The 12,723-nt window shown below is 57.5% G+C and overlaps 1 protein-coding gene across 3 annotated transcripts in view; it reads left to right on the forward strand.

Annotated features, from left to right (window-relative positions):
* GRTP1 (growth hormone regulated TBC protein 1) overlaps positions 1-12,723 on the forward strand; it is a 47,274-nt gene that overhangs the window by 15,267 nt on the left and 19,284 nt on the right. For all 3 annotated transcript variants that reach the window (XM_064361829.1, XM_064361830.1, XM_064361831.1), the window contains one exon: positions 8,894-8,990. In XM_064361829.1, coding sequence (XP_064217899.1) covers positions 8,894-8,990 — 97 coding nt within the window. The remainder of the gene's footprint in view (positions 1-8,893; positions 8,991-12,723) is intronic.

Raw genomic sequence — 12,723 nt, forward strand, 5'->3', positions numbered from 1 at the left:
GCGTGTGCTGTGGGGCGTGTGTGCTGGTGTGGGGCCCGTATGTTGTGGAACGTGTGTGCTGGTGTGGGGCCCGTGTGTTGTGGAACGTGTGTGCTGGTGTGGTGGCGTGTGCTGTGGAACGTGTGTGCTGGTGTGGGGCCCGTATGTTGTGGAACGTGTGTGCTGGTGTGGGGCCCGTGTGTTGTGGAACGTGTGTGCTGGTGTGGGGGCGTGTGCTGTGGGGCGTGTGTGCTGGTGTGGGGCCCGTATGTTGTGGAACGTGTGTGCTGGTGTGGGGCCCGTGTGTTGTGGAACGTGTGTGCTGGTGTGGGGGCGTGTGCTGTGGAACGTGTGTGCTGGTGTGGGGGCGTGTGCTGTGGAACGTGTGTGCTGGTGTGGGGGCGTGTGCTGTGGGGTGTGTGTGCTGGTGTGGGGCCCGTGTGTTGTGGAACGTGTGTGCTGGTGTGGGGGCGTGTGCTGTGGAACGTGTGTGCTGGTGTGGGGGCGTGTGCTGTGGAACGTGTGTGCTGGTGTGGGGTGCGTGTGCTGTGGAACGTGTGTGCTGGTGTGGGTGCGTGTGCTGTGGAACGTGTGTGCTGGTGTGGGGCCTGTGTGTTGTGGAACGTGTGTGCTGGTGTGGGGCCCGTGTGTTGTGGAACGTGTGTGCTGGTGTGGGTGCGTGTGCTGTGGGGTGTGTGTGCTGGTGTGGGGCCCGTGTGTTGTGGAACGTGTGTGCTGGTGTGGGGGTGTGTGCTGTGGAACGTGTGTGCTGGTGTGGGGTGCGTGTGCTGTGGAACGTGTGTGCTGGTGTGGGTGCGTGTGCTGTGGGGTGTGTGTGCTGGTGTGGGGCCCGTGTGTTGTGGAACGTGTGTGCTGGTGTGGGGGCGTGTGCTGTGGAACGTGTGTGCTGGTGTGGGGGCGTGTGCTGTGGAACGTGTGTGCTGGTGTGGGGTGCGTGTGCTGTGGAACGTGTGTGCTGGTGTGGGTGCGTGTGCTGTGGAACGTGTGTGCTGGTGTGGGGCCTGTGTGTTGTGGAACGTGTGTGCTGGTGTGGGGCCCGTGTGTTGTGGAACGTGTGTGCTGGTGTGGGTGCGTGTGCTGTGGGGTGTGTGTGCTGGTGTGGGGCCCGTGTGTTGTGGAACGTGTGTGCTGGTGTGGGGGTGTGTGCTGTGGAACGTGTGTGCTGGTGTGGGGGCGTGTGCTGTGGAACGTGTGTGCTGGTGTGGGGTGCGTGTGCTGTGGGGCGTGTGTGCTGGTGTGGGTGCGTGTGCTGTGGAACGTGTGTGCTGGTGTGGGGGCGTGTGCTGTGGAACGTGTGTGCTGGTGTGGGGTGCGTGTGCTGTGGAACGTGTGTGCTGGTGTGGGTGCGTGTGCTGTGGGGTGTGTGTGCTGGTGTGGGGCCCGTGTGTTGTGGAACGTGTGTGCTGGTGTGGGGGCGTGTGCTGTGGAACGTGTGTGCTGGTGTGGGTGTGTGTGCTGTGGGGAGTGTGTGCTCGTGTGGGCCTGTGGAACGTGTGTGCTGGTGTGGGGGCGTGTGCTGTGGAACGTGTGTGCTGGTGTGGGTGTGTGTGCTGTGGGGCGTGTGTGCTGGTGTGGGGGCGTGTGCCGTGGAACGTGTGTGCTGGTGTGTGTGTGTGTGCTGTGGGGCCTGTGTGCTGGTGTGGGGGCGTGTGCCGTGGAACGTGTGTGCTGGTGTGGGGCCCATATGTTGTGGAACGTGTGTGCTGGTGTGGGGCCCGTGTGTTGTGGAACGTGTGTGCTGGTGTGGGGCCCGTGTGCTGTGGAACATGTGTGCTGGTGTGGGGGCGTGTGCTGTGGAACGTGTGTGCTGGTGTGGGGTGCGTGTGCTGTGGGGTATATGTGTGTTGGGTGTGTGCTGTCGGGTGTGTTCTGGGGTGTGTGTTGGGGTGTGTCATCAGGTGTGTGCTGTGGGGCATGTGTGCTGTGGGGTGTGTGCTGTGGGGTGTGTTGGGTGTGTACTGTGGGGTGTGGGTTGGGGGTGTATGCTGTGGGGAGTGTGTGCTCTGGGGTGTGTGTTGGGTGTGTGCTGTGGGTTATGTGTGCTGTGGGAAGCGTGTGCTGTGGGGCGTGTGTGCTGTGGGGAGTGTGTGCTGTGGGGAGTGTGTGTGCTGTGAGGTGTGTGTGATGTGGGATGCATGTGCTGTGGGGCGCGTGTGCTGTTCTGTGGGGCATGTGTGCTGTGAGGTGTGTGTGCTCTGCGGTGTGTGTGCTGTGGGGTGCATGTGCTGTTCTGTGGGGCACGTGTGCTGTGAGGCGTGTGTGCTGTGGGGTGCGTGTGCTGTGGGGTGCATGTGCTGTTCTGTGGGGTGCGTGTGCTGTGGGGCGCGTGTGCTGTGGGGCGCGTGTGCTGTGAGGCGTGTGTGCTGTGGGGTGCGTGTGCTGTGGGGAGTGTGTGTGCTGTGGGGTGGGTGTGCTCTGTGGGGCGCATGTGCTGTGGGGTGTGTGTGCTTGTCTATGGGGCACGTGTACTGTGAGATGTGTGTGCTGTGGGGAGTGTGTGTGCTGTGGGATGCGTGTGCTGTTGGGAGTGTGTGTGCTGTGGGGAGTGTGTGCTGTGGGGTGCGTGTGCTCTGTGGGGCGCGTGTGCTGTGGGGTGCGTGTGCTGTGGCGTGTGTGTGCTGTGGGGAGTGTGTGCTGTGGGGAGTGTGTGTGCTGTGAGGTGTGTGTGATGTGGGATGCATGTGCTGTGGGGCGCGTGTGCTGTTCTGTGGGGCATGTGTGCTGTGAGGTGTGTGTGCTCTGCGGTGTGTGTGCTGTGGGGTGCATGTGCTGTTCTGTGGGGCACGTGTGCTGTGAGGCGTGTGTGCTGTGGGGTGCGTGTGCTGTGGGGTGCATGTGCTGTTCTGTGGGGTGCGTGTGCTGTGGGGCACGTGTGCTGTGGGGTGCGTGTGCTGTGGGGAGTGTGTGTGCTGTGGGGTGCGTGTGCTGTGGGGAGTGTGTGTGCTGTGGGATGCGTGTGCTGTGGGGAGTGTGTGTGCTGTGGGGTGCGTGTGCTGTGGGGAGTGTGTGTGCTGTGGGGTGCGTGTGCTGTGGGGAGTGTGTGTGCTGTGGGGCGCGTGTGCTGTGGGGCGCGTGTGCTGTGGGGAGTGTGTGTGCTGTGGGATGCGTGTGCTGTGGGGAGTGTGTGTGCTGTGGGGCGCGTGTGCTGTGGGGCGCGTGTGCTGTGGGGAGTGTGTGTGCTGTGGGATGCGTGTGCTGTTGGGAGTGTGTGCTGTGGGGTGCGTGTGCTCTGTGGGGCGCGTGTGCTGTGGGGTGCGTGTGCTGTGGCGTGTGTGTGCTGTGGGGTGCGTGTGCTGTGAGATGTGTGTGCTGTGGGGTGCGTGTGCTCTGTGGGGCGCGTGTGCTGTGGGGTGTGTGCTTGTCTATGGGGCACGTGTACTGTGAGATGTGTGTGCTGTGGGATGCGTGTGCTGTGGGGAGTGTGTGTGCTGTGGGCTGTGTGTGCTGTGAGGTGTGTGTGCTGTGGGGTGCATGTGCTGTGGGATGCATGTGCTCGTCTGTGGGGCACGTGTGCTGTGGGGTGTGTGTGCTGTGGGGTGTGTGTGCTGTGAGGTGTGTGTGCTGTGGGGTGCGTGTGCTGTGGGGTGCATGTGCTCGTCTGTGGGGCGCGTGTGCTGTGGGGTTCGTGTGCTGTGGCGTGTGTGTGCTGTGGGGTGTGTGTGCTGTGAGGTGTGTGTGCTGTGGGGTGCGTGTGCTCTGTGGGGCGCGTGTGCTGTGGGGTGTGTGTGCTTGTCTATGGGGCATTTGTACTGTGAGATGTGTGTGCTGTGGGGAGTGTGTGTGCTGTGGGGTGTGTGTGCTGTGAGGTGTGTGTGCTGTGGGGTGCGTGTGCTGTGGGGTGCATGTGCTCGTCTGTGGGGCGCGTGTGCTGTGGGGTGCGTGTGCTGTGGGATGCGTGTGCTGTGGGGAGTGTGTGTGCTGTGGGGAGTGTGCTGTGGGGTGCGTGTGCTCTGTGGGGCGCGTGTGTTGTGGGGTGTGTGTGCTTGTCTATGGGGCACGTGTACTGTGAGATGTGTGTGCTGTGGGGAGTGTGTGTGCTGTGGGATGCGTGTGCTGTGGGGAGTGTGTGTGCTGTGGGGTACGTGTGCTGTGGGGCGCGTGTGTGCTGAGGGGCGTGTGCTGTGGGGCACGTGTGCTGTGGGGCGCGTGTGCTGTGAGGTGTGTGTGCTGTGGGGAGTGTGTGTTGTGGGCGCCTGTGCTGGTCTGTGGGGCACATGTGCTGTGGTGTGTGTGCTGTGGGGTGTGTGTGCTGGTCTATGGGGCACGTGTGCTGTGAGGTGTGTGTGCTGTGGGGAGTGTGTGCTGTGGGCGCGTGTGCTGGTCTGTGGGGCACGTGTGCTGTGAGGTGTGTGTGCTGTGGGGTGCATGTGCTGTGGAGCGTGTGCAGTGGGGTGTGTGTGCTGTTCTGTGGGGTGTATGTGCTGTGAGGTGTGTGTGCTGGTCTATGGGGCACTTGTGCTGTGAGGCGTGTGTGCTGTGGGGAGTGTGTGCTGTGGGCGCGTGTGCTGGTCTGTGGGGCACGTGTGCTGTGAGGTGTGTGTGCTGTGAGGTGTGTGTGCTGTGGGGAGTGTGTGCTGTGGGCGCGTGTGCTGGTCTGTGGGGCACATGTGCTGTGGTGTGTGTGCTGTGGGGTGTGTGTGCTGGTCTGTGGGGCATGTGTGCTGTGGGGTGTGTGTGCTGTGAGGTGTGTGTGCTGTGAGGTGTGTGTGCTGTGGGGTGTGTGTGCTGGTCTATGGGGCATGTGTGCTGTGAGGCGTGTGTGCTGTGGGGTGTGTGTGCTCTTCTGTGGGGCATGTGTGCTGTGGGGTGTGTGTGCTGTGGGGTGTGTGTGCTGGTCTATGGGGCGCGTGTGCTGTGGGGCGTGTGTGCTATATGGTGGGTGTGCTATGGGGTGCATGTGCTGTGCTGTGGGGCGCGTGTGCTGTGGGGTGCGTGTGCTGTGGGGTGCGTGTGCTGTGGGGTGCGTGTGCTGGTCTGTGGGGCATATGTGGTACGGGGTGACTGGTCCTCTGAGGCCACTCCTGGCATGTCTGCCACCCACACTGTTACCCCCAGCTGGCTGGTTCCGTGGTGTGAACCAGCAGGTGCGGTTGGGAGAGTCCTCGCGCCTCCCGGGGCCGCCTAGCTGAGCGCAGATGAAGGCGGAGGAGACAGGCCGGGATGCGGGGCAGCCGTGCAGTCTCCCCGCCCAGGTGTGTCCTGTCCGGGCTTTTAGCCGCTCGTGCCGCTCCGGTCTCTGAGCTGCCGAGGACGGGGCAGGCGTCCGGGCAGTGCTGGCCTCCGCGAGGTTTCAGGTGCACGCACGGCCCGGGACTGCCTGTGAGTCCCCGTGGCTGGGAGCCTTGCGCCCGCGGCTGCCACCGGGATTGGAGAGCTCTCCTGGCACTCAGGCCGTGTGCTTCACAGGTTCCTAGGGGTTGTGGCTTAAATGTTTATAGGAGGACAGTTAAGGACCTCGTCCTGATGGGTGGTTTGAAACAAATTAAATTGTTTTAACTGGCATTCCCAGTGACGCCTCCAGACACGTCCTGTCGGAGCCGGGAGTCAGGCATGTACCCTCCAGAAAATGCAGTTTGAGTGAACATTTGCGGGAGTGTGGGCCACTGGCACTCTGAGCCCCGCCTGACAGGCCCAGGCCTGGCCCCTGGCAGAGTGAATGCTCCCGAGGGTGAGACGTGTGTGAGGAGGAGAGCCCCTGTGACAGGCCAGCAGCAGAGCCACGGGACGCCGCCACCAGCACCAGCCGCGCCTCGGGCTGGCGTGTGCGGCTCTGCAGCGGGCAGGAAGTGCCACCTCGGGTGAAGCTGGGAGGGTCCCTCCTTTGCAGACAGGATTCCTGCCGCTCGCAGCTTTTATGACTGTCCAGGAGCAAGGATTTGGCCTTCTGGAGTTGAGGTAGAACGGCCGAGAAACCCTCTACATCATTCTGCTTAAAACAGCTTTTTGTTTTGAGACGGAGTCTCGCCCTGTCGCCCAGGCTGGAGTGCAGTGGTGCGATCTCAGCTCACGGCAGTCTCCACCTCCTGGGCTCAAACGATTCCCCTGCCTCAGCCTCCTGAGTAGCTGGGATTACAGGCGCCTGCCACCACACCCGGTTAATTTTGTGTTTTAGTAGAGACGGGCTTTCACCACGTTGGCCAGGGTGATCTTGAACTCCTGACCTCAGGTGATCCACCTGCCTTGGCCTCCCAAAGTGCTGGGATTATAGGCGTGAGCCACCACACCCTGCCAAAACCAGCTTTATTTAAAATGCAAACACCACCCTGGGCAAGGTGGTGAGACCCCATCTCTAAAACAAATTTTTAAATTAGCCAGGTGTGGTGGCACATGCCTGTGGTCCCAGCTACTGGAGGGGCTGAGGTGAGAGGATCATCTGGCCTGGGAGGTCAGGCCTGCACCACTATACTCCAGCCTGGGAAAGACAGCAAACCCTACCGCCCACCTGGGCAGCGCTTGCCTATAATCCCGCAGTTTGGGAGGTCAAGGCAGGAGGATTGTTTGCTTGAGGCCAAGAGGTCAAGACCAGCCAGGGCAGGATAACAAGACCCCATCTCTATTCTTTTTTTTTCTTTTTGAGACCGAGTTTCGCTCTTGTTACCCAGGCTGGAGTGCAATGGTGCGATCTCGGCTCACCGCAACCTCCGCCTCCTGGGTTCAGGCAACTCTCCTGCCTCAGCCTCCCGAGTAGCTGGGACTACAGGCGCGCGCCACCACGCCCAGCTAGTTTTTTTATATTTTTAGTGGAGACGGGGTTTCACCTTGTTGACCAGGATGGTCTCGATCTCTTGACCTCGTGATCCACCCGCCTCGGCCTCCCAAAGCGCTGGGATTACAGGCGTGAGCCACCGCGCCCGGCCCCCCCATCTCTATTCTTAAAAAACAAAACACAATGTGATATACTAACAGAATGGCAGAGCTCAGGTGGTTTTTGGAACGTTTACGCACATACGTACATGTTGTGTGCATAGATGTGCCCCTGTTAGTTTGCTGTAGGCCCTAATGAAACGCCACAGCCTGGTGAACAGTGGAAACAAATTCTCTCTCAGCTCTGGAGGCTGTGTGTCCGAGGTCACCACATCTATAGGGAGGGTTCTTTCTGAGGCTGTGAGGGAGGGACTGTCCCAGGCCTCGCTCCAGCTCTGCTGGGTCCTGGCAGTCCTGGGTGCCCCCCGGCGGGTGGCATCACCACTCCTGTCTCTGCCTGCGTCTCCACGTGCGTCCTCCTGTGCGTGCCTGTGTCCAAAGCTCCGCCTGTGACAAGGACACCAGGCTGTTGGACTCGGGCCCACCTGCACCACCCTGACCCCCCTGTAACCACATCTGCAGCAGTCCTGTTCCCAAACAGGGTCCCAGCCTGAGGGACTGGGGTTAGCACTTCCATAGATGAATTTGGGGGCGGCGGACATGGTTCAATGCATAGCACACGTGGAGAGTTATGCAGTGCACGTAGGAGCTTGTGTCCTGCTTTTTTAGCTTTTTGTTTTTTTTTTTTTTTTTTGGTTAGAGACAGAGTCTCGCTCTGTCACCCAGACTGGAGTGCATTGGCATGATCTTGGTTCACTGAGCTCCGGCGATTCTCCCACCTTGGCCTCCCAAGGAGTTGGGACCACAGGTGCGCCACCACGCCCGGGTAGTTTTTGTATGTTTTGTAGAGATTGGGGTCTTGCCATGTTGCCCAGGCTGGTCTTGAACTCCTGAGCTCAGGCGATCCTCCCCCCTCCACCTCCCACAGGGCTGGGATCCCCCACCATGCCCGGCCGTGTTCTGCGTTTTCTGCATGACGATTGCCCACCTGCATTTCCCTGTGCTGATGACGTCCGCACAGTTGCCCTCTCCCAGGACCGGTGGCACCGTCAGCTCGAAGGGGTCTGCTCTCGGCCGCAGGGGTCTTCCTCGCATTTCCGTCATCAGCTCAAAGGGGTCGGTTCTTCCCAGCACTTCCATCATCATCCTCGGGAACGTGATCTCCGCACTGGTTACTTTGGTTTTTGAGTCAAACTCTTCGGGTCTGTTTTTAAGGGGAGCTCCAGGTCAGGGGTCACGTAAGGCTGCGTGTCCGTGAGCGCTCTGGCTGCGGGAGAACGGCGCCCTATCCGCGTGCGACGGAAGCCGCTGTGGTGCTGCTGGCCTGGCGCTCTGTGGCTGCCCCTCGGTTAATTGATGTTGGTTGACCGAAGCTGGGTTCTTTTCCCTTATTACTAGAAAAATACTTATTTTAGAAATTACAATCCAAGTCACAGCACCAAAAAAATTTTAAAAAATTAAAAAAATTAAAATAAAAAAAATTACAGATGAACGACAAGAGAATTTAAGTCGTAAAACCCAGTGGCCTGGAAATGCGCTGACTCAGGGCTGCGAAGCCCCCAGGGTCCGGGGCTGCCTCGATGGAAGGGGCCTTGTCCGTGATGGCTGCAGGCAGCACCCGCCCTTTGACACGTGTGCACGTCGATTTCGCGAAAGGGTCTCCACCACGAAATTCTCCCAACACCCGAGTGTCAGAATGTGTTCCTTACGGTTTTTCTAAAATGTGGGCATTGATATAGTTTTGTCTCTGTTAGAGAGTTTCGTGCTATTGGTAGATAGAAACTTCTTTAGAAACCAGTGGTAAATTATATTATATCACACGGTTACCATTGGTGGAAGAGTCTTTAATTTTCGTATTCAGGATTTCTTTATTTCCTTTTGCTCTTTCTTTTCTTCATGTAAGCTCGGCGAAACACATCGCTGCATGGTAGGTGCTCGGCAACTCCAGCGAGCTACTGACGGACCATTCTGGAATTCCGCAGGTTTGGGGAAGAGCAGGAGAGACTGAATCCGGGTAGTCAGTAGCCGAAGGGTTGCAGAATCGTGTAAACTCAGTGTGAATTTCTGTTTCTCTTTTTTCTAATTTCAGGGAATGAATTTTATAGCAGGATATCTGATTCTCATCACAAATAACGAAGAAGAATCCTTTTGGCTGTTAGATGCTCTTGTTGGAAGAATACTACCTGGTACGTTGAACATTCCTACCCTGTGCCGTAACTATCCTGTTTCTGGTGCTACCAAAATGACTTCCCTGAGAAATCAAGATTTAATTAAAGCATGGTTGAATTGTTTAGGAGTTGAGGTTAAAATCCTTTTTTTTTTGAGACGGAGTCTCGCTCTGTCGCCCAGGTTGGAGTGCGGTGGCGCGATCTCGGCTCACCACCTACCAGGTTCAAACAAATCCCCTGCCTCAGCGTCCCAAGTAGCTGGGATTACAGGCGCGTGCCAACATGCCCAGCTAATTTTGTATTTTTAGTAGAGATGGGGTTTCATCACATTGGCCAGGCTGGTCTCAAAGTCCTGACCTCAGGTGATCCACCCACCTCGGCCTCCCAAAGTGCTGGGATCACGGGCATGAGCCAATGTGCCTGGCCAAAAATCTTTTTGCAGTAAAAAAAATGTCTTTGCAGTTGAGTTGAAGAGGAGAAACCCGTGTGAGTGGCCAGGTCCCAGCTGCAGCAGCCGCTCACTCCTGGGCCGGCAGGGGGCCTTGTGCCCTGTCTTGGCACTTGCGGGCAGCTGGAGCCGTGTGGTTGGCTCACCCTTTCCTCGGCTGGCAACTTCTGTGTCCATCGAGTACCACTGTGCAGTTCGTATTGGTCACAGAATCTCTGAGAGGCTCACTTGGTTTCGTGCGTGTGTTTGTTACTGAGTTTGAGACCACCCGTGAGAGTACACGAATTGCCCTGTATGTATCTACAGTCACTTACTTTTTAAGGTGAAAATCATTCTTTTCAAACCTTTCTACTTTTCTGTTTATTAATGTTTAATTATTTGAAATTAAAACGTGTTTATTAGTGAATAAGCCTATCCGCCGGTTATGGTGAGGGCCGGTGCAGGCCACGAGCTGCAGGTCAGGTCACTTGTGAAGGGAAGTCGAGGAGCCGTGGGGTGGGCAGGGCCAGGGGCTGGGACCACTCCGCCGGTCCCCAGCCCGGCTGTGGTGCCAGGTCAAGGGGGCCACATGCTCAGCCTGCAGGGAAGAGGGATATGAGGGCAGCCCGGCCAGTCCCTGGTGTTTGGAGCGTGGGGGGCGAGTGTGGCTTCAGCTCCTGCCTGCGTCGTCATTTTCCCGCTGAGCCGCGCACGTCCTCGTTCTGGCCTCAGGACAGCCGCGGCCCATGTACACAGTCACCCCGTTTCCAGGGTGCAGACACTGCGGGCCGGGAGGATTTGCGTGCTGACCTGACGCTGCTGTACGCGGCAGCACCTGGTTCAGATCCAGACTGCGACTGACAGACCACAGTGTGTGTCACCGACGGGGCGAAGCCTGAGCGCATTGTTAAGGGCAGGGAGGAATCGTGCCACCCTCAACCCAAGGGCGCAGAGACAGGGATGCCAGAGACCAGCTTGAGAGCTGCCTACCCCAGAGGAACGGAGCCCCACAGAGATCCCGGGACCCGGCGTGGCAGCAGCAGCGGGCAGAGCCTAGCGGGGCAGAAAGGGTGCTGCTGTCTCAGCTCAGTTCGGTGAACGCCTGGACCGCGGTGGAATGGTGACCTTAGAGGCAGGTGGAGTCAGGAGGCTTCCGAACGTGGAAACGGCCCAGCCTGCTGCGGTTCTGTCCGCGTGCGAATTGTGGCGAATCTTCACCCCGTGGGCCGTGCGGTTCTCTTCACCACGTTTTTGTTGAAAGCCTGTCATGTTCTGGGCGCTGTTGAGGGGTGTGGGAAACTCTGGTGAACAGACACGAGTCCCGTCTTTGCGGAGGGTGACCCCAAGCAGCAGCGGGTGGGAGCTCGGGTCAGGGGCTCAGCGCCAACCCAGAGGGCGGGGGCGAGTCCCGCGGGGCTGGTGTGATGGCCGGGCGCTTCTTCAGTCCCTGAGATGTCATTTCCGACATCCATTATGAGATTAAGTTGAACCAGACTGCAGTGCAAATAGGTCTGGATTCAAAAAGAAAAGAAAGTGTGAAGCTAAAATGTTCCGATCCTGGGAGGAAACGGGGTTATCTATCCCTTCGGAGCTCTCCCAGCGGCAGAGAACGGCGGCGGATATGCGTCCTTCTCCAAGTTAGAGTGACCCGAACTGGGTCGTTCTGGGGCCACGGTTGCCCTGCTCTTAATTGCTGCTTTTTAAGTTATATAAGAAATGCACAGATACACTCTCATTTCAGAAGTTCAAAAAATACAATACTTTTTATTGAATAAAAAGTGACGGCTGGGAGCTATGGCTCACGCCCGTAATCCTAACACTTTGGGAGACCGAGGTTGGCAGTTAGGAGTTCAAGACCACCCTGGCCAACATGGCAAAACCCCATCTCTACTAAAAACACAAAAATTAGCCAGACGTGGTGGCAGGCGCCTGTAATCCCAGCTACTCAGGAGGCTGAGGCAGGAGAATCAGCTTGAACCCGGGAGGCTGAGGTTGCAATGAGCTGAGATCACCCCACTGCACTCCAGCCTGGGTGACAGAGAGAGACTCCATCTCAAAAAAACAAAAACCAAAAACAAGCAAAAAACTGACAAGGCCGGGCAGAGGGGCTCACACCTGTCATCCCAGCATTTGGGAACGGTGGGAGGATCACCTGAGCCCGGAAGTTTGAGACCAGCCTGAGCAACAAAGCGAGGCGGCCCCATCTCTACAAAACGACCGGCCTTCACTAGCACGTCCGTTTGCCTGCTCCTCAGAGGTGACTGTTGTGCCGCCACCAGTCTGGGGTATGTATTTCCAGAGTTCTCATAGACCTACATAGCTCACGTGAAAGGGTGAGAATTAGTGACACAGAAAACAGACGCAAAAGAAAAGGTGAACTGAGACAAAAATCTGTTCCCTTGAGAAAACTGACAGACAACTCTCTGGCAAGACTGATAAAAAAAATGTGGCCATGCTTGGTGGCTCACACCTGTAACCCCAGAACTTTGGGAGGCTGAGGCAGGAGGATCACCTGACGTCAGGAGTTCAAGACCATCCTGGCCAACATGGAGAAACCCTGTCTCTACTAAAAATACAAAATTAGCCGGGCAAGGTGGCACGCGCCTGTAGTCCCAGCTACTTGGGAGGCTGAAGCAGGAGAATCGCTTGAACCTGGGAGACGGAGGTTGCAGAAAGCTGAGATCCTGTCACTGCACTCCAGCCTGGGTGACAGAACAAGACCCCGTCTCAAATAAAATCACAGGAACTGGGCTGGCCTCAGTGGCTCGCGCCTGTAATCCCAGCACTTTGGGAGCCCGAGGTGGGCAGATCGCCTGAGGTCAGGAGTTTAAGACCAGCCTGGCCAACGTGGTGAAACCCTATCTCTACTAAAAATGCAAAAATTAGCTGGGCATCGTGGCGGGCACCTGTAATCCCAGCTACTTGGGAGGCTGAGGCAGGAGAATCACTTGAACCTGGGAGGCGGAGGTTGCAGTGAGCTGAGGTCAGGCCACTGCACTCCAGACTGGGTGACAGAGCAAGACCCTGTCTAATTAAATAACTGATTGATTAATTAATTAAATCAATCTTGCAGAAAACAAAAAAGAGAAAGTGCTCATCATGTCATGTTATGAAGCTGGGACAACCTTGACACCATGTAGGCTAATCTCACTGCTGAATAGAACTGTGTAAATCTCAATTATTAATATGACGAACTTGAACCTGCAGATGGTTATGAAGTATTTTTTTATTTGAAGATACTTTATTCCAGAAATGAAAGGATGGCGTAATCATATGGAAGAATCCAGGGCAGAGCCGAAAAGGATTGAAGGAAGAACACTCGAG

This window comes from Aotus nancymaae, unplaced genomic scaffold, assembly GCF_030222135.1.
Source record: "Aotus nancymaae isolate 86718 unplaced genomic scaffold, 86718_ANA_hifiasm-v0.15.2.pri h1tg000044l, whole genome shotgun sequence".
In the NCBI taxonomy this organism is placed as follows: Eukaryota; Metazoa; Chordata; class Mammalia; order Primates; family Aotidae; genus Aotus; species Aotus nancymaae.